The sequence below is a fragment of the Phalacrocorax aristotelis genome, chromosome 1 (assembly GCF_949628215.1).
Source record: "Phalacrocorax aristotelis chromosome 1, bGulAri2.1, whole genome shotgun sequence".
Classification (NCBI taxonomy): domain Eukaryota; kingdom Metazoa; phylum Chordata; class Aves; order Suliformes; family Phalacrocoracidae; genus Phalacrocorax; species Phalacrocorax aristotelis.
Genome location: NC_134276.1, coordinates 157,851,639 through 157,878,453, shown reverse-complemented (window position 1 = coordinate 157,878,453; position 26,815 = coordinate 157,851,639). Strand labels below are relative to the sequence as shown.

Genomic DNA, 26,815 nt, shown 5'->3' with positions numbered 1-26,815 from the left:
CATTGTATGCTTAGACAAAACATTTTGAGATATCGTCTAAGTATTTGCATTTCAGGAGTCACTGCATAACAACCAACATGTTGCTAGAACTTACCCCATTTTTATACATTTTATAGAATGGAGGTTCCGCAAATTAATTTTGAAAACACCTGAAAATCAGAAATACTTTGCAGGCTTTATGTAGAAAAATTGCCTTTGCAGATGGTTTGAAGCAATACAAATCTGTTGTAATATTTTGTACTCTTGGGCTGTACATATTGTAAGATTATTTGATATCTGGAGTGAATAGATGTAGACCAAGGAATATGAGAGACCTGTATGAGAAAATTTAACACAAAACTTACTGAATGTCTGTTGGCTGGGGGATGAAAGTTAAGCTTATATAATATATTCCCCAAGCCATACCTTTTTTATCTATTAGTAGGATAAATTGAATGACAGACTTTCAGGTTTTTTCAGGAAGCTTTTGCTGCAAGTTGTTTGCTTTGCAGAACATGGAAAGAAAATACAGAGAAACCATTCCTGCTCAAAAAATAAACTTAATTTTTTAATAACTTTAGATATTTAAATACCTTATAGCATAGTTGTACTCTCAGCTTTCATACAACAGAGAAGTGCTTTGATTAGAAGATAATCACTGAATGGCTGAAATCTGCCTCTGTAAATTACAAGGGAAAACATTAGTGTACCTGCATGGTAGTAGAACGATTTGGCTGGGCAGCAAATTAATTTTTCTTCATCCTGAATTGGAAAGAATGTGATAGTCCCAGAAGGCACCTATACTGTATGAGAACTTTATAATTCCGTCTTTATTTTGGCATGAAAAAAGAGGAGGGTTTTGGATATTTGCTTCTGGTGCATTATTGAGTGGTAGTGTTCCTACTTTTTAGTTGGCAACCTGTACGTGTAAATCTGCATATTCTATGCTATTATAGATGTATGTTCTTTCTTTTAAGTCTTGTAAATTTTTTACTTTTTAGTCATAGTTTTCACAACATAATCATATCCAGAATATTTTCATTTTTTGACAGTCAAGGAACAATTTTTTATTAGGCATAGGAAATAAATTATTTATGAGTCAAATCAAAGATAAAACGTAATAGTTTGCATATATAATATTATCTCAAAGACTTCTCTTAAAAAACATCTGTATAGGCAAAGCTAATAATTTCCAACTGGTTTTCCCTGAATATACTTGAGTATTAAAAAAATGCTACAATGTAAAAAGGAAGGTAGAAGAAATAGGGATGAAAAACAATATAAAAATGTAGTTAGTTAAGCTAGTATTTCACTCGCATAAAGCATGATTTTTTGAAGTTAGTGGTAGAGAGGTCAGGGCAAAAGTTGATCTTGAATTTTCTGAAAGATAATCCTATTATTCAACAGTTTAGAGCTTTTAGTCACTGTTGTAACTGAGATTTTTCCCCCTTCCCTTTAATTTCATTTTTATAATACAAATGACATTCAAAAATAAGTTGTTGTTGAACTCCAGAAAGACTAATTCGCAAAACTGACTATTTTGGACTATGGATTGTTCTCTTGAGCGCGCAAAAGTGAGAATCTCCTTGCCTACCTTCTCTTGAGGATTTACAAGAAAAGTCAGTTTGGGAATTGTGTTGGCCTTATTCTTCCCTTATGTGGATATTAATTGATTTTAGTCCCATTGCACAAGCTATATTGAAGGTGCTTGGGAACAACACAGTATTCTGTGGCTGATTAATCTCTCTTCATAGAACTGGATTTCTAAAAATCTTTAGTCTCAAAGAATTGGTGTGTGTGGTTTGCCCATTCTTACACAACTATTTGTGTTGCCTCATTGTGCAACTGTTCTTTATAGTCTTATGAAGAGTTATGGCACTGGTCATTAAAGATGAGTATGTAGGCTTTATCGTGTGCTCTCAGTACTTTCATAGGAGGCAGTTTTCTGCAGGAACCCTTCTTCATTTATATATATTTAAGAAAAAGAAAAAAGGAAGAATGAGATGGGGACCTATAGGAGAGGAGGTGACTTTATAAATAATGTAGTTGCATACTGCTTTGGAAAATTGCTCTTGCCTATCATACAGTTCTGCCCCGGTGCTAAACAAGTACCTTGAACCAGATTTTTTTGCTGATCAGTAATAACTTAATTCTTCTCTTTTTCTGGAATCCCTAATTAGAGATTCTGGATCTGAGCTGCAGAAATACTAAGCATTCTATGGTACAAATTAAAGAATTGAGAAATCTGCTTTAAATACATAAGCATTTTGGAAAAACAACCCAACGCTTAAATATTTTACATTGGGTATCCAAAACTAAAAAATGCTTTTGCAGATAGTACAAAAATACTTCATGGGTATGTTTTAAAAATAAATACTTTAATATTTGTAAAGCATTCAGATTTATAGCGACAAACACCACTGAAAAGCAGAAAGGAAACTAGTAAGTCTCTTTTCAGTTCAAGCTTTGAATAGCAGATGCTAATTAAGACTATCAGGCATTCGTTATATGCTGAGGATAAAGTAAAACATCAAAGTGATATTTATTTAGGCCATACTTTGGCATTGAATTAGAGGTCTGAGAGGAAGAATAGTAGTTGTATTATTCGACAGCATCATAATTTATACCAGGTCTACAAATGGACCAGTTACAGGTTACTATACAACTTAGAGGGCTGCATTTACTATGACCTTTGGCTTTGGAACACCTTGATTCTGGGTGTGGCCTTCTGCATATAAACTAAAACCCTGAGCAAGGGGCTCCCAACAGTGTCTAAAAGACAGTGAGCTACCTTGGAAAATCACAGGAAGACAAGTACTTTGTCTGCTCAAGATTCAAAATTTAGAGTCCTTATGTAAGGTTAGACAGATACATCTGTTCTCCAAAAGCAATAAACAAGTAATGCTTGCTCTGTTCATTTGAAACATAACTGAAATAAAGTTGTGAGGAAGAGGTGGCTTTATTTACTTTTCTATAAAATCACAAAAGCATTTAGGTTGGAAGGGACCTTTTGAGACCTAGTCCAACCCCCTGCTTGAGCAGAGTCCACTAGAGCAGGTTGTCCAGTACTGTGTCCAATAGGGTTTTTAATATCTCCACAGACAGTGATTCCACAACCTCTCTGGGCAACCTGTTCCAGTGTTTGACCACCCTCACTGGAAAAAAAATTGGGATTTTTTGTGTTCAGATGGAATATCTTGTGTTTCAACTTCTTCTCATTGCCTCTTGTCCTGTCAATGGGTACTAATGAGAAGCACCTGGCTAGGGAGCCATCATCCCTCACCTCAGGTATTTATACACATTGATAAGATCCTCCTGAGCCTTCTCTTCTCCAGGCTGAACAGACGCAGGTCTTAACCTCTCCTTTTATAAAAGATGCTGTAGTCCCTTTGGCCCTGTGTCAGACTCACTCCAGTAAGTCCATTTCTTGCACCGGGGAGCTCAGAAATGGATGCGGTACTCCAGATGTGACCTCACCAGTGCAGAACACAGAGGAAGCATCACCTCTCTTGGCCTGCTGGTGATGCTTTTCCTAACACAGCCCAGGATGCTGTTGACCTTTGCCACGAAGGTAGATTGCTGGGTCATAGTCAACTTCTTGTCCTCCAGGGCAGCCCTGTCCTTCTTTGCAGAGCTGCTTTCCAGATGGTCAACTCCCAGTGTGTACTGGTGCATGGGGTTATTTCCCACCCAGGTGCAGGACTTTGTGTTTCCTTTTGTTGAACTTTGTGAGATTCCTCTCGACCCAATTCTCCAGCCTATCCAGTACCTGCTGAAAGGCAGTACAACCCTCTGGTTTATCAGCTGCTTCTCCCAGTTTTCCCTTGAAAACGTTGCCCTGTTAATCAAAACATGTAGTGTAACATCTAAGGAAAAAACAGCCCAGTATGTTACCTAGAGCAACACCCATACAGCTTCCCTTAACTTGTGGGTTTTTACCTGTAATGAGGCTTATGAGACACAGATTTGTTTTGAAATATTCTTTAAGGTACATTGATGTAAAGTACTTTTAATGTGGTTTTCTGAATAGCATGATTACTTCTATTATTAGCAAAAAGTCCTTTTTTTTCCCAGATAACAGTTAATAGAATCATGCCTTTGGGCCTATTTGCAAATACGTGACATGGCTTTGGCTCTACTTTGAATATGGTTTTCTTGCTTGTTAGACAAAAAAGAACTGTGATAACAGTTTTCAGAAGTATTTATCCTTGCTTAGCCTTTAACTGGCTCTATAAAATGATGAGGTTTCCAATTTTATTTTAATGTTGTAAGTCAGCGTGACATCCTTCACATTTTAGCAAAGTCTCTTCTGCTTACTGACAAAGTAGCACTCTCATATTGAATTTAACCACATGTGCTGCTCTGAGCGGAATGCAGTAGCAGTTGCAGGATTTTACTTTTGAAAGAAATTTTCTTCTGTGTTGTAGTTCTCATGAGAATGAAAAGAAGCTAACAAAGTTAGTCTTTATTACAAAATATTTGCTATGATAACTGCAATACTGTTTTCTAGAAAAAAAATTTCTGACTTAAATGTTCATGGAAAAAGTCCTCATGTACGTCTACAGAGATTTTCATATCATGAGCAGTTACTGAGCACATGACCATTTTATGCAAGATGCTGAGAAGCTATCAATTTTGTGTATTGACATCTTGTCAACCTACACAGTTTTATCTGTTTTCAGCTTCTTGCAGGGATCTGATTAATCTGATACTGCTGAGATAAGTTCACATGCATAGTGACTGCTGTTACAAAACAAACTGAATATCTCTGTACGTATTGAAGTGATTCATTCAATGCAAGCACAGCTTTGTACAAGTCATTCCATGACCTGCAGAATAATGAAGCCTGATTCTGTGCTGATTTGTATCCTGAGTTTTCAGAGCACCAGACAGCCCTTTCAACCCCCGGTGTTCCCTATGGCTTTGTGTCCCTGCAATACCTGCTGCTCAAAACACTCTCTCCATTTTCCCTCTGCTTTCCACAGCATCATTGTTCCTCTTCTGTGTCACTGAACTACTGGCTGAGCAAGAGGCATCATGCCTAACTCCAGTCTAGGTTGGCATGCTTATGTTGTTAACTATAAAGCTCGTATTACTGCCTTTGTCTCACTGAGGGCACAGGTTTGAATCTTCTCTTTATTTACCTGGCCACTGTTTCCTTTTTGTTAGCTTGTTTAACCATACTTGGAGATAGTATCTCTTGGAATCCTTCTGTCAAATGTGGTTGAAATTGGCCCAAAGGTTCAAAAAGTTAGAAGGAAGAACTGGTAGTTGGGTGGACAGAACTAAAAGACAGTGTGACTGCTGCTATCCATCAACCATACATTGTCGGCTGTTTGAGACTGGGCAGGTCATATGGATTCTAGAAGCTTTTTACATGTCACTACACCTGCCTGTCTTCTGTGAGTTTAAAAATATCCATATACCACTGATATGAGCTTATTGAGACTCAGACCAAATGAAATTTAAAATAATGTTTTTTAACATGAATATCGCGTTTCCAGGTAGCTAAAATAGATTGTATATGTTCAACTTAGCTGTAGTTAAAATAGAAAAGAGACTGTTACACCTCTCAAAATCACACTCCGCACTGGCTGTTTCGGTTAACATGTCAGCTTCCTTTGCAGAGCAGGTATCGCCTCCTTTTTACCAGTGTCCCATGGCTGGCCAGTTTGTTTTAGAATCACTATTCCTAATTTTCATTCATTTTTCTTGTTATCTACACACACAATAGGGCTTGGGGCATACTTTCTCTAAACGATGGTTATAAAAGTAAAAAGGTTTTTGATTAATAGCTACCCATCAAAGGACTGACAACCAATCTCATACATAGACTTGTCTATGTCTCTGTTGTCCAGACAGGTTTTTTATTGCCATTTCACATGGGCACATTTCCATTTTCCTTAATTCATTTATCTCACTCAGTTTCCTTTGTTATTAATTAGGGAAAGAGGTCCAGATCATCTATCATATTTCTGATTGTTTGAATTTGTTGAAGCAGATAATTATCAGTCACAAAAGGAAATTGCATACATCCTAGGAAATGCTTGAAATCTGTTTTTTGTGCCAACATGGTTTATGGTTGCATTGCTACAATCCTCAAAGCATACATTGAAAAACAGCCGTATTTACTGCTATCTTTTATTTCTTCTCATAGTGCTATAATAGATAGGGACAGTGAGAGAAGATTTTACTAATTTTTTCTTTTAAGATGGTTTTGAATATATCTATTATTGCAGTTGTTAGCCTACTTGTAATTACCCAGATTGCTTTTATCCCCTCTTTTTTAAGCTGAAGATGTTTCATATTTTCTGGTCATATGGCACCATCCACAGCTTTGTAGCTTTATTGAGAAGCAGTTTTACGTAACAGCTTTTTTGTAATTCACAGAAATTATCTGATCCCTGTCTAAATGTAGTGTTATTGATCCATAATTTTATTTCTGTCTCCCTTTCCATACCTTATTTCATTAGTCAGAAGTCTCAAACTTACTGCTCTCAATCAAAAGACAGACTTTGGACCCTACTTAGATATATTTTCTTATTCTGTTTAAACCCCTTTTGTAGTTTATATAAATCCCTTATTTTACTTCTCTTTCTGTAGTTTGTCTGAAAAAGAGCTATTGTTGTTTTAATTTTCTTTAAAAGACTCACTCAACCTCTTGGTAGTTCATATTTTGTCCTTATGTCTTCTGACTGGGAAGATGCAGGTAAGTTTGATGAACAGTCCTTTTTGCCAACTCCGTGATTTTTTCTAACACTTCATTTTCTGATTTGTATTTGAAGTTTTTTGCTTAAAAGTCTTGCTTCTTTGTTAGGTTCTGCCATTAATTGTCTTTAAGCAGTGGTGAGGCAGGAAATCTTCTTTGAGTTCTCAGCGTTAGATCTTTGTCTTAACCACTCATTACTCGACAAAGAATTTGGTAAATAAAGTCTTCTGGTGACTACAGATATTTGTTCTGCAAACAAACAAAGCCCTAAGCATCAGATGAACATATCAGCTCAACTACAGTAAACAAGGACTTTCTCCTTCCTAAGTGGGGACAAGATCTGTATCACTTCTGCCTAACCATCTTCCCAGAGCAGCCCATTGCTATGTAAAGCATTTTTGGGGGGGGGCAGGGGACAGAACCTTTTGGAGGAATCTTTTGCACTTATAATGAATTAAAACTGATCTCCAAATATCCAGAATTCCACTTGCGTACTCCAAATATCCAGTGATACCGCAAATTGTAGCCGAAGTCTTTTGACTTATTTTAGTGCTTGGTGTTGACCTGTCTATGACTAATACACATTCTAAAGACGTTTCTCTTCTTGACTTCTGTATGCAGGGGACTGTGGCAAACATAGAGGAAGTTGGTAGATTTGCAAAAATGTTGCCTACTAGAGGAAAAAATAGTTGAAAACTTACCACTTGTTCCCTTTTATATTTCAGGTATTGGTGGTAATCTAGTAGCTATTCAAGCTAGCAGAATTTCTACCTACCTCCATTTGCATAGCATTCCTGGAGAGCTGCCAGAGGAAGCCAAGGGTTGCTATTATCCATGCAGAACCTATTATGGTACAGGTATATATTAGTCAATTAATTGTTAAAACTACTGTCTCATGTCTCCTCTTTCCCCCCCTGTATGCCAGACTGTAGCACCGGTGAGAAATGGCAAAAACCTGAACTTGTATGCAATTCAAAGGCAGCAGAGGCTTGGCAGTTTCCCTTGCCTGCAGCTGTTTGCCTGCAGGAATCACAAGGAACCCCCTGCAGGAGGCTATGCATAGAGAGGAACACCGAGAAAGGTGTAACCTTGGCAAGGGTCAAGGATAGGGACTCAAGAGGCTGGACACTGATGGTACTCACACAGACCGATTTCAACCTTCATCTTTACTCAGCTTACCTACCTGCTCCTAACCTTTGTCGTTTAACCCCAGGAGTTCAAACCAATCTCCTGTTAGGACCTGTTAGAACTTTATATCTGATGTTATTACTAAGCCAAGTCCCTGCTTTCCATTTCCCATTTGCCATTTTATTTCTAGATTCTTGCTTCACAGCTTCTTATTTCTCCCCTGTATTGCCCCCCTTCCTAATAATGTAGTAACTGTGGTGAAACGCGATGTGTCAACAGCATGTATTACACTTTCATGTTTATGAAATTAATTGGAACAGGCCAGAATATGATAAATGTCAGATTACTTTTTAGAAAAATAAGGTACTTTTGAGGATGCCTTGAATACGGTGTCCAAAATGTCCTCTTTCCTAGGAAGGCTTTAGGAGGTCACTGCAGCTCCAAAAAAGTAGATGGTATTACATGAGTACAGAATGAAAGCAGTTTGCAGCCTCTTCTGGAAGAGCCCTGCTTAACTTTTCTGGCAGACACTAGGGGTGACTTTTTTCCACCATGTGAAAATCCTCAAGGAGTCTTTTAGGAGAAAATAATGCCTGCTGTTCCACGATAGTCAATGCTTTTTATATTTAAATTAATAAAAATCTGATACAGTAATTTAATAGTTTAACTGAATCTTGGATTTTTTTTATTGTAGGAGTAAATAACAAATCAGCCCAAGTTCTGCTTCTTTTGGTGATTCCTGGACACCTGATTTTCTTGTACACTATCCACTTCATGAAAAGCGGCCACACTTCCTTAACTCCTATCTTTATAGCAGTATATTTGTTTGCAGCTCTACTACAGGTAAGAGCAAGTACAACTTGAAAACGCTTGTATTAAATCAAGTTCTTGAAGAAAATAATGTTTTATCTGATTTCTGAAATCTCATGAATAGTACAAGAAGGTATGGGTTAATACAGGCTTTCAGCACAGTTTTGAAGTTACTAATTATCTCCACATGTATATGGCTTACACAGGTGTATCTGTATTGTGAGTGCTTTTCAGAAGACACTTGATTGCATTATTTCCCAGTCATCCATCTTGCACTTGGTCTTTCATATGCTTCTTGGAACCATTGCATCTAAAACCCCCATCCTTTTAATCAACTAGAGGGGAGACAGAGAGAAAGAAAAGTAGCATTTATGAATAATGAATACCTCAAGGAAAACTCTCAAAGAAATCTCCTAAAGTGGTTCACATTACTGTTTTAGTTAACATAGTCAAAAATACAGTAGATGTGAATGTTATGGCTTGCGTGGTGCATTCTTAATACGTATTGAAGTTGAAATTAGTCTGACGGTGATCACTGTACAAGCAATTTTAATTGCATTAATTGTCAAATGTCATTACATTATTTTGGCTGGTCTTACTTAGTGGCCTGTTCACACCCAGGAAAGGCAGTTCTTGAAAGATGCCTTTTGAAATAGCAATGTCTTGAGATGAAATAATTTCACTTAGAGAAATCAGTAATACAAAATGAAATGTTTTCATCAAATCCACAGCCAATTTTTATCTAAAACTTGGCTGAATTAACTATAAAGTTTCCTTGTACCTTAAAAACAAAAATTGACTGTGTATGTTACACAACAAAAATACAGTTGAAATATCCATAAGTTAAATATACATGCTGCTTCTAAAATTGTAACCAATTTAGTTTTAAAACACAAACATCATCATCATCAGTCAATCCTTAATAAAAATTATAAATTTTAATGTTCTGAATTGTCTTTCTGTGTTTATGACACTGCTATTTCAATAAAGACAGGTTTCAAAAACTGGTACTATTTTAATTTCATGTGAGAATTCTGTACTTTTTTGGTAGAAGATAACTGGTGACATTCCAGCCTTTGCAAGTGAGAATGTCATACTAAAAGTTGTAAATTACTTTGCATTTTTCTCTTACATGATATTGTTATTTGCAGCCTTATCACTTGTTTTATAATGTGTTCACCTGAGGAAATGATGCTGTTCCTTCACTCTGTCTGTTCTGGCTGTCTGGCTGTCCTTTCTAATAACTTCTGAATCCTTTGGCCCATTTCAGTCAAGTTTTTATAAGTCTCTGTTCTCTCAGTGGTACTGAGTTCCTATAAGGCTCGTTCATAAGTTCTAAGTTCATATAAGCCTCTGCTGAAGGTAAGACTGCAGTGTGATTTCAACCATTATTAGTCTTCAGAGATTTCACATGGGAATCAACCTGATTTCACAAATCCGTATGAAACCCATACAATCCTCCTGCTCACAGAACTTCGGTCATAATATGTTTAGGGATACAAACCTTTTTGTCAGCAGCAAAGGACAGGGTAAGACGTGAGAAATGCAGAAGTTCAGCTGAAAACCAAGTTAAGGCATTGAGGCAAGACTTTCAGATCACACAGTAATTCAGACCCAACATAGGCACATATACACATGTAAAGTTAATTTTTATTAATTCAAGGTCTGATTATTCAGTTTTGCCATCATGCATCTCCACTGCAGTCTATAAGGCAACGCCTGATTTTCTTGATTTTTCACCTCTAAAGCAGACATACCGTTTTTTTTTTTCTTTTTCCCAGCTGCCTTTTTATAGGTTATTTTTTCCTCTTTATCTTCTGTCTTTAGCCATAACAGGTAGTTGGGGATGTATTTACTTTGAAACTGAGCAACAGTATTGCACACTGTAACTTCTCATGGGTCTTGATAGATTTACAATTTGGAGCCCCATGTTTTTTAACACCTCCTGGAAATATTTAATAGATTCTTTTCCCCATTTTAATTATTCTGGCATTTTTCTAGGGGTAATTATTGTAGTTTTGCATTCCTCTAATTAGAGCAGATTTTAAATTTTCAGAGAGATGATTCTTGCTTTAACCCTTAAATCTTGAACATATTTTATTTCCCTGTTGGACTGAAGCACTTTCCTACTGCAGTTGCATGCTTTTAAGTTTCTCCTTTCTCAAGGAAAACACTTAAATATTTGTACTGATTCCTCTTCCCTTTTTTCAGTGACATCATCTAGGCACCTGGACATAGTAAAGAACAGTTTTCAAGCTGCCATTTCTTTTGGCATAAGGCAACATCTACTGATCTCATTTTTCCAGAATTCTTTTACATTTTTGTTGTCCTAGTGAGAGCTTTTCCAGTTCTGCTGTAAAACTGAAAAACCTTACAGCTAATTATTCTCATTTCAATTATCAACAAAACAAATCCACTGACAGTCTTGAGCCATGAGAGATCTGCATTCTAGGCCTTTTTAATAAAATATTGGACTTTGCATTTATTTTCACTTTGCATGGAAGGCATATGAAAATGGATGTCAGAAATTTCAAGCCTGCTTGCAGGCTATATCTTTTATGTTTGAGGTGGTAGATGATAATTTAATAGAACATAGTGATTCCCAAAGGTAAGAGTTAATTATAGTCAGTCCTGTGTTTGAGGAGATTTGATATCAATATTTGCCCTTTCCTATTCCTTACTTACATTTATCTTGGGGAAGGAAAAGGTAGCTGAATAATGATCATGGCAGTATACCACCTATTCACATATTTTCCCACTAAGTTAAAAAATTAATGCTAAATTAAAAAACAACAGCAGCAACAAAGCGAATTTTCTATCTTTAAAATTCAAGTGACTATTGTAAGATGTTAAATTATTTAATGACAAATTTTACAGTGGACTGAAATAGATTGTTAATTAACTTCAAGATCTGTGTATTATCTCTGATTGTCCAGCTCTGTATTTGTTTAAAATGGAGAGGAAGGGGATAGGGAAATGACAAAAGTAGAACTGGAATGTTATAGTAAGCTGAAACAAATCATGAAAATGTTAACACAAAAACTTTAATTATTACTTCTATATTTCTCTATTCCTTTGTTAGGTTATGGTATTCCACGTTATCCCTATGGTGAATTGTAATATATATATATATGAATTCTATCTGGCATTTTAACAAGACTTTTTCGGATTGCCTGTAAACTTCAATATTTTCTGCCCAAAGTGATAAAAGAGAATTTATTTGCATTGCAAACTCTATACAGTATTACTGAAGTTCCAATCAGATAGTTAATTCATTTTCATCCAGTTCTGATACTTTCATTGTTTGATTTTTGTTTTTCACCACCCATGCCTACAAGCTTCTTTCCTTTATTCTCCCTAACTGTGCTTAGATATTGTCTCCCCAGCATGGCATTTAATCGAAATATTTATGGGAAATAAGTAATTAATATGATATGATGTACGTTAGCAATAGTATGATTTAGTTATTATTGATTAAAAATATGCTACATAGTAAAACAAAATACAGTTTCACTGAATATGTAGTTGTTTCTAAAAATCATTGAGTTTAAGATATTTCAAATAATATAAGTAGCCAGTATTATGATCTGCATTCTCTCTGAACAAAAAATTTCTGGGTCTCTAGACTTAAGAAATCCCAGAAAGTGTTTTATTTTCTTTTGCTTTAATCTTCCTACCTTTAACATTACAGTTGTTTCTGTTCTTTACAGAATCACAGAATGGCAGGGGTTGGAAGGGACCTCTGCATGTCACCTTGTCCAACCCCCTGCTTGAGCAGGGACACCCAGAGCAGGGGGCACAGGAGCGCATCCAGGCAGGTTTTGAATATTTCCAGGGAAGGAGACTCCACAAGCTCCCTGGGCAGCCTGTGCCACTGCTCTGGCACCCTCAAAGTGAAGAAGATTTTCCTCATATTCAGGTGGAACTTCCTGCGTTCTAACTTGTGCCCAATGACCCTTGTCCTGGCATTGGGCACCACTGAAAAGAGTCCAGTCCCATCCTCTTGACACCCGCCCTTTAGATAATTATAAGTATTGATGAGATCCGCCCTCAGTCTTCTTTTCATTCTTGAATTGTTCTTCAATTAAATTTATAAATTAGTTCTGTTGAAGTCCAAGGCTATACTGCCTTTAACTTTAGCAGGGCTAGGATTTTGTAATTATATTTTCATAAAGGTGGGGAAAACTACACAAATATTTATATTAATCTGCATTCAGCTAGAGCTTTTAGGCTTAAGTTGAAAAGGTCTGAGTTAGCTCTGTAGTGAAGAGTCTGTTCTGTGTTTATGAATGGCAGTACCAGAGGGGAAAAAAAAATTACTATGAGGAAGGTATACCCTGTAAGTATGTAGAGTACTTCACAAAATGCAGCGTACAGTACTTGGGCAAGTCAATGTGTGTTAATGAGAGCCAGTATATTGATTTTAAATGTGTTTTGGATTTGGTGAGTGGCATCTATTTAGGAGGAATACTCTCTTCTTGAAAATTTCACAAAAACAAGACACACAGAGGCACATACCAGTGTGCTACATGCAGTTGCGTTCTGGCATTTGACCAACAACGAATATATTAACTGAAAAACAGTCCTCCTCTTATACCTCAGAAAAGCACAAGTATTTTTTAACTGTATGAGTCTATGCACTGAGCAAAGTTTCATCCTCTGTCGTGTCAACCTGCAGTAGAATGAGAGCAGCACTGGAACTGCCAAGCCATCAGCCCTGGCACAGGGCTCTGAGCATTCAAAGGCAGCCTCTGTTCTTCATGTTCTCACTGAGCCAGTAAAACGCCCTCTAAGGAATTTTCACAGCTCCTAACCGAATCTGAGCACACAGTTACTTTAAAGTCTGGGGGAATAAACAAACAATAGGAGATTCCCAGAGCTATTACCAAGCAAATAAGTAATTCCAAAATGCAGTCCTTCTTATCCAATGAAGGTCAGATGTATGCTGCTGTGAAGTAACTTTTGCAGTGGTTCAGGACTGTTTGGGGCAATAGAAAGCTAAGAATTCAGCAGTGCTTGAATTGACTTCCTGCTCACATCAAAAATGTCTTGGATTTCTCACCAGTGTGAGGATTCTAATGATGGCATGGACCTTTTCAGTGTGGAAAAAGAACTCATGGGGTATACTGTACATAATAGAGAAATAAGGAAGGTTGTGTTTATAGCGAAAATATTGATGTATTTTAAATGCTGCTTTTTCTAATAGGGAAGGTTACTTCCAAAATGTAGAGCATGTCACTGCTAAAGAGACTACATAATTCAAGGAAATAGGGAAACTAAGGTCCAAACCTGGACAGTTCTCCATGCTCAGTGCTTTTTCACTGCAGCATGAGAAGCAGACTTGCCAGATTCATTGGGATCTGCATGTGGGCATCACCCGCTCTTTCACTTCCAGGCACTTTGCTGTCTGTGGTAGAAGCCTGGCTCCTGCCATGTCATTAGCAGGGATATAAAATTTTTGCCTCCAGAAGGCTGAGCTCAAAGCGCTTATGTATGTAGCACGACTCACTTGAGTTGTGCTACAGCTAGTGAAGATTGACCATACCTGAACACTTAATGGTCTGGGTGGCACTCCTCATTCAGGCAGTGACAAACAGCCTGAAATTAGGGCTGTCGTGGTCAAACCAGGGTGTCTGGCAAAGCTATAAAGAAATCAGGAAGGCAGTCTGAGGAATTTGGATTTAAACTGTGGAATAAAAAAAAAGTTCCTTCCCATGAAATTACATCAGTGTAATAAAATTGATTTAGAAACAACTTCAGTTAAAACGATATCTTCTTTTTTACTTAGGTGAGGTTTTAGTTTTACCGAAATTTATGTTACGCTGTCTGGGTACTTGGATACCATAGTGTAGCTCATACCACTTAGCTACAACATAAACAACAGCAAGAAAGAACTTGCTTTTCAGTGGTTTCTTTGCAGCCAGACACTGAAGGAAATCATTGTATGTTTGGAGGAAATGACTTGTTTCCCCTGGACATGATACACACCAGATAGGCTACCTGAGAAGACAGTGGAGAAAAATTTCTTTTGAAAAATATATGTAGACCCTACTCAGAGAATTCACTGACTACAGAATTCTTGGCTGTAGACAATGGAAATTCAGCAAGTAAGTTCAGTGTAGATCTATTATGAGTGCTTTATAGTTACTACTTAGTTTCACGTGAAGACATCAAAAGGCATTTACAACCTGAGAAATGTAATACATAATTTAAAAATTAACTTAATGAAGGGTCAAAGCCACTAGAAGACCTAAACTATAAATCTGGTGAGGGTGGTGTCAGTCAGGACACAGTAGTTTTTAGAGATCCTTAATTGGGGTTTTTCACTCATAATTAAGAAGAATAAACTTACCTTTGAATATCATGGATTTATAAGAGTTCTTATGCTGTAATTACTAGATCTTCTCATGGTTGCATTATAGGTGAATTTTGAGTCAATATAAGTTTGAGAGTAAAACTGAATCAAATTACATTTGAAAAGAGGTTACTACAGCTTATTTGCCTCTGTGTTTCCTGTCTAAAGTAACAGAATGAAACTATTTTGCAATGCATCTTCACATGGAAAAGATTTAAGGTGAATCAGCAATACTAGTAACATGCAGGATATCCTGTCCATCTAAGACATGCTAAATAAACTGCTAAAAGATCTCGGTTGTACATACTGAACTTATAGTCAAATTTTGATAATGCCTGTGTGAAAAAACATTGGCAAATATGTAACCTAAACTACTTCTTTCCAGTTTGGTGTTGGCATTCACTAATCACAGCAACTAATGTATAAACTAATATAAACATGAAAGATTCAAATCCGCTTTACAAATATTATGCATTTGAATGTGATACTTTTTATCCCAGTGAATTTGACATGTGTTCAGTAGTGAAATATGGTCATCCCAGATGAAGGAAACAATAAAAATATTACCGCATCCTGCAACATATCAATTAGGCTATAGGAAGCTTAGATGGTGTGAAGAATGTTGGAGGGAATTATGTATTTTTATTTTAAATAATAGAGTTTCATTCTTTTCCCATTTTTCTGAAATGAGAAAATGCAGATAGCTTTAGGGACTTTAGTACATGCAAAAGAGAAAAAAATAACTTTTCTTTAGCTAAATTTGTTATTTGTATCTAAAGATCTGCAAAGAATGAAAGTAAATTTTGTGCCTGATAACAAAGGAAGAAACTGCTTTGTAGTGTATAAATGTTCCCGTTCCGAGTTTTGCAATCATAAGATTTGAGCTTTAAATAGTGAGGCTTACTCTTATTTCGGCACTAATATTCAATTTCAGTTTCAACCTGATATTCATAATTTGAATTAGGAAGTTCAATATTGAGAATTACTCTCTATTTCTGTCCTTTGTTGTACAAAATGGTATGTGTACTCATACTCCTTATCTTCAAATTCTTCATCATTAGGGTCGATAAGACTTCACTCTTGCTTTTTCCCTCCTTTCCTTCCTCCCTTCCTTCCTCCCTTCCTTCCTCTCATTCTTACTGCTATATTCTGCTTCTGTTTTCTGAGGACCTTTTTGACAATGTGACTGATAAGTCTTTTTACAAATACACATTTATAAATAGAAAATATCAGTCATTACTGGGATACTTATTCCATATTTTGTTAGTCTAAAACTGATGATTCTTGAGTTTTATTTTCCTCAACTTTGATTGAATTCTTTTCCAGAAGAGTAATAACTTAGCATGATCTTCCTTTTAAAATATCAAAAGATCTAGAATGTTGTCTGTATTTTTGCAGTCCTTGCTCTGGGCTTTTTTACCTTGTTCAGTGACTATAGAGTGTCTGCCTTCTCTTAGATCTTTTTATGTACATAGATACTTAGGGTTTTTTTTTTTTTTAACCTTTCTTGAACCGCAGGGTTATGTAATTCTTCAATCTGGAAGAATTATTAGGGCTCTGCTTCATAATTCTACTGCTACTCATCTCTTTTTCACAAAAAAAACCCTTAATTGTTCTCTTCCTCTCTATATTAAATAATTTAAAAATACTAGCTCACATCTTGAACAGTTCTGCATATATTTACAAGTTTTTCTTATCACTTTTCTACAGCATTTAATGCTAAACAGATCATTTTTATACTGTCTTATTAGGCTTTTCTGTAATGTTGATCCCTTTATTTTTTGCCTCAAAACCAGCTGGTTTTCAGTTTGACGTATGAAGGCTTTCTTCATGGCATGAGTGCAGAGTAGAAGTACACAGTATTTGTACTGCTATGCCATCTGCATGATTTTGCTGAAATAAGTAGAGGTCACTGATAAATACCAGAAAATGTGATTTGCCACTTAAGTAACATGTCTTGTATTGTCTTTTGTATGTTTTTTCTCTTCTTTTTACCTCTGATGGATCTTTTTGGCTGACTTTTCTTATTTTAAATTCAAGGACTGTCCTACTTCCAAAAATCAGCAAAATCGTAGTAGGGCTTTTACTTTTTTTTTTTTTAAAAAAAAACAACATTTGATTGATGACTTTGCCCCCTTTTAACATTGATAAGAAGTAAAATCTCATTAAAGATTTAAGTCCCATTGATCTTGCAACACCAACTACTGTGGCCAAACAAGTAACTATTTCCAAAGACTGATCTGTATCATTCTTAAATGTTAGTGAGTTTCTAGCCATGCAAATGCCTGATGATAGCATTATTCCTTCACCAAAATACAGGCTGGTGAACTGCAGTCTCATTCCACAAGCAGTATGTCCCAACTGCCATCATACACTTTTGTAAGCATCAGTTACTATAACATGCTATAACTTTTTTCCTATTGCTTAGAGAGACAGGTTTGTTATAATTTGTGTTATACACCTGTAAGTTAATATGAGAAGGGTCACAAAACTTAATTTCCAAACTACCCATTTTGCACAGTAGTGTAAGTCGGTTCTTTTAGGGCAGAAAATATGTAGACAAATTAAAGGTTATCATGTCATGACTTTTAAAAGCCAGAAGTGTATCCTGTCATTTAAATTGAACTGTGTGCTATGTCCAATTGGTTGTGTCATATAAAAGCATTATAAATTATTCTTGGAACAAATGCTCTCATCTTCTAATAGAACATATATAACTATTGTTGATGTGGGGCGCTACAGAGTCTTCTGTGTACGACCTCTAGGAGATGTTAATGTACAGTATCTTTTATAAACAGGCCTCTTTTTGTCTCTGTTAGAAGAGGGAGCTGACTCAAAGAATCTGATAGTCTTCCAAAGAAAACATCTGTTTTAAATATATTTGTTTGGATTCCAGTCAGCACACCTAGGACTTGCATAATTAGCTTAGACTACACAGTTCCCTTTTCAGAAGATATGTTTGTATAAATAAGCCATGCATTTTTCATTAAGCAAATACTCTCTTTTTTTTAATTAGAAATGCCAGCTTGTATTTTAACATATACTTTTGCAAAGCAAAAATTAATTGAGAAACGTTTTCAATACGATTTTTTTATATGACATTCACTTTACTGTATTTTGTATTGTGGAGAAGCGTCTTGCAACCACCTTGTTAGTATTTCAGTAAATTTGTACACACATTTATAAAGATGCTTTTGATATCAGTAATCGATCATTTACTAAATAAAATGTGAATTTTGTGCCTTTTACTGCTTTTGATACTGCATATTCCTTTAAAGGTACATAGCAGACTTTTAAAAAATGAATTATGGTAGTAACTGTCTTAAGTTTACACTTCCTAAAGATCTGATTATCTAAAAAGATGTAAAATACAGTGTTTATTTCATCTTAAGCAGCTCCCTAGAAGAGACAAGAAGAAATGGAAGCTCAGTTAGTGGTCCTTTCTCCATTCATGTCATGCCATGCCACACCACATGATTGCACTGAACCAGAATCTCTTATCATACAGCTGTGCAACATTAAAAGAATTCTTTTCTAAAACTGGATTAATGATTATGCATACTTTTGGTATTAAGATCAAACCTCTTGAATGTTCACACATTCACAGCTGGGAATTAAATCTTTTACTTTGGGGCAAATTCAGCCTGGAGTGAGAATTTTGTAATATATATTGCAGGTGTGCCTTATTACAGAAGGGCTGGTATTTCATGCATAAAAGTAGCTCTAGGCTGTTTTTTTGCAGTTTATACAATGCAGATGAAACTGTTCTTAATATGACTTGGTATTCTTTATAACATGTCTGATTTCAACTCGGTTCTAGACCTGTGGAAACAAAAGTCACACCTGGGTTGAGTGTTTTCATCTGGGGCAATATCAGTAGGTTCTGAATGATCTCAAAGCCCCACTTATGCTCTCGCTGTACAGAATGATGTCTTGTGTGTGAAGTATGGTCCCATGTTTGGTTGGAGTTTTGCATTTTCTTGCCATTTTCAGAAGTCCTCAAGCATAGACTGGGTGAATAATGCTATCAATGAGTCAATGTGTTCTTTCTACCTGAGCATGTGATTGACTGAGTGAAGTTGGCTAAGTGTCCCTGCCTATAATTGTGGGGAGTTTTAGTCTGAAATTAATTCGTATTCATTATTTATATTTCTCAAAATAGCTGCATACAATAGTGCTAAATACTAAGGATACTTAAGTGGTAGTAATACAGGTTTTGGTTGTTTGATGTTCCATAGGTGTTTACTCTGTTATGGATTGCTGACTGGATGGTACATCACTTCTGGAAAAAAGGGAAGGATCCTGACAGTTTTTCTATCCCCTATCTTACTGCACTGGGAGATCTGCTTGGAACTGCCTTACTAGCTATAGGTTTTCATTTTCTGTGGCTCATAGGTGACAGAGATGGCGATGTCGGAGACTAATTTTTCCAATGGATACAATGACTTTTCCTGGAATACTGTCAAGACTGATCATTCCACTTGAAGGTCCTCAAAGTGATTGTTCGATTTGGTACAAGTAAATCAAGGTGACGCAGATGTAAAACAGCCTTAATGTTTTTAGTTTGGTTTGTTTTTTAAAAAAAATAGTATGGAACTAGGAGGATACCTGAGACCTTTACTCTGTAAACAGATTGCTGCTCCTTGAAAACATCTGAGTAGACACAATGAAGGGCAGAGCAATCCTTTATGAAGTTTTATATTTTTAAAAGATCTAGTCCTTTAAAAGAACAATTCCTTACCTGTATTGCTAACCAGAACAATCTATAATTGCTCATTGAGTGGTGACAAAGAAGATAACACCCGATCAGTGGCTTGCCTTGTCTTTCCCTCTTGGAAACAAAGTGGGTATATATTTTTACCTTACTACAGAAGTGGTTAGTAGACCTCGGATGAATTCGGTTTCATAGGCATTACCTGATTAGTGGATGATATGTTCTTATCGTGCAATTTCAGTGCTGTAGCTCTCTGACCATTGCAGACTTGATATCAATAATAACTGTTATGGTGATTTGAAACCTGATTGTCTAAACATTTTGTCACAGGTTTTATTTTACGTATCCTAATATGACCATCAGCATTTATAAAATGAGACACTTGAAAAGTGTCTGCAGGGCTGAGCCCTTTTTCTTGTGCTAGAAAGAGCCACCTAATTATTTCGCGGTTGTGATTTATTAGAACAAGAGCATAGTAAAGACAAATAATGTGACACTGACCTGATCAATAATAATGGAGGAAGGATTAAAACTCTCTGTATTGAAAAGCGTATTTTCATTTAGCAACTGAAAAGATGTTTAAATGATTGATATTAATGGTGGTGTGATGCCAGTATCCTGATTTTAATGAAGTATTTAGAGGTGTTGATTCAAATGTAAATACTGATCCCTGGTTAAAACTTGGGGTATAAAAGACTATGTTTCGGGTTTAGGCACTTAGGAAGTTACATAAACTTCTAAAATTTCAGAGCTATCTATGTCATCCATTTCTAAGCAGAATTCTCTGCTAGCAGGATTTCTGTTTTCAAACTGTGGAAGTAATATTGTCAGTAAGGAAAATGACTGCTTCTGGATGATTTCTCTTATTTGTATACCTCAATATTTCGAATAACGCGTTGATGATGAGGACTGTGGTTGCCACTTTGAAAAAATGTACTAATTGCTCTGTTTAAAATCTAGTGGGAGTTCCCCACAGCATATGTTTTTAAAGACTATAGCATATATCTTATGACCATAATTAAATAAACAACTCATATTTTAAATGTTGTGATTGAAAGTTTTAAATTTTGAGACTTGAATTAGACAACTAAATCCATATATCAGCATATGTTGTAAACCTGTAAACATTACTCATGTGATTTATGCATATAAATCCTCCCCTTTAATTTGATGGACCTACTCAGATGAATTAAATTAATTATGTGGATAAGTGTTAATGGGAAATGTATAGGTGTCGGTCACCTTCCGCCTCCTGTGGAAGTTGAAAGTGTTTGCAATTCTGAAAATCAAACCAGCTACTCAGTGCCTACACATGGGTTTAGATGCCTGACTTTTAGCTCCCTCATTTAAACACTTTTATTTAAGCTTTTTCTTACAGCTATTATAATATAGTTGTTTGAATGAATCATATGTATTATGTCTTTTATTATGTGAGAGAAAGATGAGATCTTTCTAACTTCAGGTTCTCTGACTTTTCTTAGTTTCTATTAATGTTATTTAAAATAGTTTCCTGTATGTAGCATTGTGGGAAATACTCCTATTAAATTGTTTTAAATGGACTCGATGTAACTAATTTTTAAATTTCTTTTCAATAATGGTTATTTGGTTTTGGTACAGAGATAGATGCTTATCTTTTTCTTCTGATAGAACTGCCATCTTAATCAACTAAGCTGCCATTTCAAGCACTTTTCTCATTAGAGTTACTGGATTTTAAGGTTGTTTTTAAATGAATTGCAAGATTCTTAAAAATTAAAATTTCTTGAGATACTTGCGATCCGTGTTTATCTGATGCATGAGGGCATCGTAGTCTTTAGCCATGGCAGTATCCTTAGTGTGTTAAGTATTTTCCCAGTAAATAAGCAACAACTGTTGGTACAGTCTGCTGACAAATGGGCGAGCGTTTAGATTGCAGAAGAAATGTTAAATGGGGCACATTCAGTGAAATTTGAAAAGGGGAAACGTGTTGACAGACTGCAATAATCTGGGCATGGAAACAATACCTGATGGAAAAGTGCAATGGGAAAATTTGGTACTTCAGGAGGAGGAAAGTTCATTGCATGGTTGAGAGAGCAAAATGCATATTGTGCGAAAGAAGGAGGTACAAACTTCCACACAGCATTCGTTATGAGAGGCAGGAGCAAACGAAAGTGAGTTATTTGGAGAAAAGAATAAAAAGGCACAGCCAAGATTGTTTTTCAGGAAGGGAAGAAAAATATAACTTGTGTTGAAAAGAGTTGGGGAAGAGGTGGAAAAAGAGATACTTTGGGGAACGGTGGAAGTGAGAAAAAAATGAATGCTCTCAGTAAGATATGGGTAAAGAGGAGTTTGAATGGGGAAAGAATTAGGACATTGATAAAGCAAAGAAAACCTTGACATCTGGAAGAGCAAGGAGTAAAAAATCTATGATGTGGAAAGGGGTTTGATTCCTATGTGGAAGGGGCATTTTAAAAACTTATGGGATTTACTAACTCTGGTACCTATTTTTATGAAGGTGAAAAGCTCTCACCACCAAGTTTCAGCAGCAATTTTATTCTACTACACAAGGATAATATGGGGGAAGACATGAAAGAATTCTTGGACACCAGAGAATCTATCCTCTGCTCAAAAGCTGTATTCCCTAAACCAATTTTAACTCTAGTCAAGTCAACCTCTCCACAGTATTCCACCAACTTGATTTTTTAAATGTATCCCAGTAATAGTCAATTGCTTCATGTGTCTGTAAGAAATGTTACCAAAAATTCTGTTAGAGACAAATTGAGTGCTTTTTGTACTGCTCAAAGCATACGAGAAAGGGACACCCTGAGACGTTATTCTGTCTCTTGCTATCAAAGCAGCCATATTTTATAATCTTGCAGATAAAATGATCGCTCTTCATATTAAAACTCATTAAATATTTTCCTTCCCTCCACCTGCTAGAAGATTCTTTCATACCTTCCTTTATAATTTCTAGCCTAATTAAGGCTATGACCAATTCACATCTATTTGCTTTTGTGTCATGCATGTAGCATTTTTTTTATTTGACTCTTGCTTATATCGGCTCATTCACCTCATTTAAGCTGCAGGTCAACTTAAAGCTCCTCCTGCAGCTTCTTGTACCATTTTCATTCTGCTGATGAGCTAGACCAGCCAGAAGTTCCAGCTGCTTTGCCTTTATGACTTACTATCTGTTACCTGGTGCAGAATAACTGTTGGAATGCGCTTGCTTGGCCATACTTAGTCTACCTCTTTTTTTTCCCTCTACTTCAGAAATATCTCTAGGATAAATAGAAGTAGGGGCAGGTTATTTGAAATGTGTATCAATTGCCATCCTGAAGGATTTTCTGACCATCTCAATTTTTTACAAGCATGCATGAAAGGGAACAATTTCATTTGTTAAACTACAACTAAATGCAGCTTCAAAATCTGGAGTCAGAAGCATTTCATACCATAGATGGTTTATTTTCTTTTTCTGTGTAATGCTTTGAAATGATCTTTGCATTCCAGTGAGTTACTGAATGACTCTGGCTTATTTTTAGAGTGATTCTATAGCCAGGATAGTTCCACATCTTTATTACGCTGTTTGATACAGGGGACTAGTCTTCTTTTAACATATTTAGATCAATATTTTAAGTTTTATAGCATCACTGTACATCTTGCCTTAATCTGGGATGTTTAAATTTGCAATATCCTCTTCTACTACTGTGTTTATTAATTTCATTGGGGCTTTTAGAATGCTGATGAGAAACTGGCGAGCAGCAAATTAATTTCACTTCTTTTTACAGTTTGCCAACTAAATTAGACTTTTCTTATGCTAAGATTAAAACAGCATGAGGATTAAGCTTTATAAATGCAGGCTAGTTTGCAGAATCAGGACTCAAAATAAGACCTATCATCTTTTTAATGGATTTGCTATTTCACTTCAGTTCTGAGCATCATAAAAAACGCTCTTAAGTCCAAGAATAACGCAGAATACACACATTGGGAAACAGTGATATAAGCACTTTGTGAAATGAAGTGTCTGAAATTCCTTATTATTATGATGCTAAAATTGCTGTTGCAAAGGAGATTGTCTCTTTAGAGGTGCAGAAAATGGTGACAGAATACAGTAATTGAATTATAACCTGCTTTAAAAAGACTGTGGTACTATGTGTTGTTTTATTTGTGTTCTCTAATCCATTCCTAAGCAAGTCAGTCTGTTGTTCAGTTATCTTTTGGATTATCATTTTCCCATACATACTCAAAAAGATCAGCTTTCTGTATATAAAGGTGAGGAGGAAGAACTAGTAAAGAGGCGTGTTTTGTTGTTAAAGCCTCATTCTGATTGTCATAAAGGAAAGTCTTTCTGTTAAATTCAGTGAGAATTTGATCATCATGCATGCTGTGCATGGACACTCTAGGGAATCTAGTATTAACAAAACATGAATAATTCACGATTAAGGCTAAGAACCAATATGGTTAGTAAATATACAAGATCACCATATTCTGGGTAGGTACCCGAGAGCAGCAGTGTACCCCTTGGTCATGCAGCATTAGCAGGGCTGGATGGGCTTTACTTTCTCTGCAGCTAAAAATTTAATTTGATTTCAAGTCCTGCTACTTGTTTATTTAATATGCAGGGTAGTTCATCATATGGTCTGTTTATGATTTTATTTCTCGGTTCAAAATATACTTGAAATTTGCTTCTCAGCATTCTTCAACTTGCTTTTTTGGGAGATTGTTTCCTCTTCAAGAGTTACTAAAAGTCTTGGGAGGTCAAGGAAGTGCTTTCCTTGAATAATTTTAAATCTGCTTTTTGCAAGTGAAATAGGGTCCTGAATGAATTATATGGTAGGCATCTTCGGGAATAATTGAATTCTGAATAGTTCCTTGAGATTTAATATCTCTAAGATTTACATTCCAAGTTCTACTATGAACAGGATCTAAAAAGGATTTTGCCTGTTTACTAATTTTTTCTGTTACCTCATGGTTTTGATTAATGAAGTTGTTGCCGTGTCCTGTCTGCAGTAGGACAGCATTTTAATAAGATTGACATTCCAAATGGTTTTCAAAAAAATTACAAGCAATAATACTTGTTTTATATTTGGGAAGCAATCATCCACTACTTTCCTATGAATCCTCATACTCTGGTTAGATTTAGAACACCCAAAGCCTTTTTCTCGCTGTTTCTTTTTGAAGCAGGTGTTTCTCCCTGTGCTGGCACAACCAATTATTTTATTCTCTTATAGTATCCAAGATTCTGGAGTAACACTAGACCATGCTTCTTCTCAATTGTTTTGAAGACTGAACCATTTATTTCTCATTACATAGGAAAATTCAGACCTGTCTGATTAATTCTAGTTCCAGGGAGACGTAGGGTAGCTTTCACTTAAAATGGAAGAGTATCTCTGGAGTTTGGAGCATTTCCAAAATAGAAGTTAGCTTGTTGACCCCAGTAGGCAACTGAGATCAGCTCAGGTACGAAGATCACCTGAATTTGTGGACGAAAGCATAGATGATTTGGAGATGTGAGTGAGCTCTGTATTTATCTAATACATGAAGACTGGCCGATCACTCCTCTCTGTTTCATTCATTTCGTCTTAATGCTTTGAGATTGTCATTGATGCTTCTTTAGAACCAATCCATTATGGCCAGTAAGTACTATAGTAGTGTAAGTCTATCACATATGTTTGGAAACTGTGGTCCCCCTCTGTAACAGAAGACATTAAAGCCTTTGAAAAAAAACCCTTACAAAACCTGCCTGTCATTTGTGGAAAATGAAAGATCTAAAATGCTGCAAATTCAGATACAAGAAGACATGCTCATTCCTAGGTTTCATTTCCAGCTGGCCTTTGCTCTATTCCCACATTAGAAAGCTGATTCGTTCTTTAAAAGACCTGTTTAAAGCACCTTAAGTTTACCGTACCAAAGAGCGTGAAACCCATCTTTGTTAGGTACCATGCCTGGTTACGCGATCTGTATGTGAGACTGACATGTGCTATGACTACGCTCCCCCTTTAGAGAGAACTAAATCCCTTGCTTTGAGCAAAGCCTGACTATATAGTCTTGGCATTAAAGAGAATATGGTGCTATATAGGATTGACACTGTGCTGAATATGCAGTACTGGCTTTGTGGGGTTCTTTACCTCAGGCAGCTCCATAGCTGGAACAGCCGTCACCGAGACACCCGCTGTGTTGCTGGTACATAGTAAGACTACGCTGAAAACTGGGAGAGAAAAACTGTCCATGCAACAGTTCCTCTAACCCATCCAAAGGTATTTACTTACTGAGTTACACCCCAGCCTGCTCCACGGGCCTTTGCTCTGCCCATGCAAGGTGTCTCAACCATCTGCATGGTTGAGTTGACTTCATATGGGATGGGAACTTGCAGATACCTCTGCAATCCATGTTCTCCGTATTTTCATGTCTTACTAGAGACACAGGAAGATGCAGAAATGTCCACCAGTTCAAAGGAAGTCCACTTCTGCTTCTTGCTACAAAAATTGCACTTTAAACATTTATTGAGACCTGTAAATATTTTAAAGTCCTTCCGACTTGAGATTATTGCATTACATAAATGTTTAATAGGTACAGAAGCTGCATTTAAAGCGCTGATTAATGCGTACATACCTCTGGAATATGTATAGCTTTCAGGCTGACGCGAAGAGAAACAAACCCGAACATTTTTAGCACTCATTACAAGAAGCAGAAAAATGTCCTATTACCGTAGGAAGCCTCTCACAACATGTATTCATGAGACAAAACCCAATAACTGTTGACCTTTCTGATTCTTGATTCTCATTAAACTCTAACAACATTGCACCCAGTTTTCTGGCATATTATGGAGCAGAGGGGTTCACTGTAAGCTCGTTTTTAGTTATCTGATTTCTTTCAGAGTCACAGCATACCTGCAGATACCCTCCTACCTTGATCATGTCATGATTGTGTATCCCTCACATATATTCATGGTCAAATTTCCTGCTAGATAAGGATCAAGTCGTGTAATCCATTTAGTCCTGTTCATACCTATGTAGCAATCTCCTGCCACACATGAGAGGAGGGTGTTGGGTTTTTTTTCCCCATTTCTCCTGTTTTTAGGAGGGTGTGGCTTACAGCCCTGTGGACTAGGTGAGAGCCATTCGTCCTCTGTACGCTCTGAGGGCAG

At 36.3% G+C, this 26,815-nt stretch overlaps 1 protein-coding gene across 1 annotated transcript in view; it reads left to right on the top strand.

The window, feature by feature from the left end:
- The window catches only part of SLC41A2 (solute carrier family 41 member 2), a 55,147-nt gene extending 33,893 nt beyond the window's left edge, over positions 1-21,254 (top strand). Inside the window, exons 9-11 of the mRNA XM_075075357.1 lie at positions 7,414-7,545; positions 8,511-8,659; positions 19,220-21,254. Of these exons, the coding sequence (XP_074931458.1) occupies positions 7,414-7,545; positions 8,511-8,659; positions 19,220-19,405 (467 nt within the window). The 3' untranslated portion in view covers positions 19,406-21,254. The remainder of the gene's footprint in view (positions 1-7,413; positions 7,546-8,510; positions 8,660-19,219) is intronic.
- Positions 21,255-26,815: the final 5,561 nt, after the last annotated feature.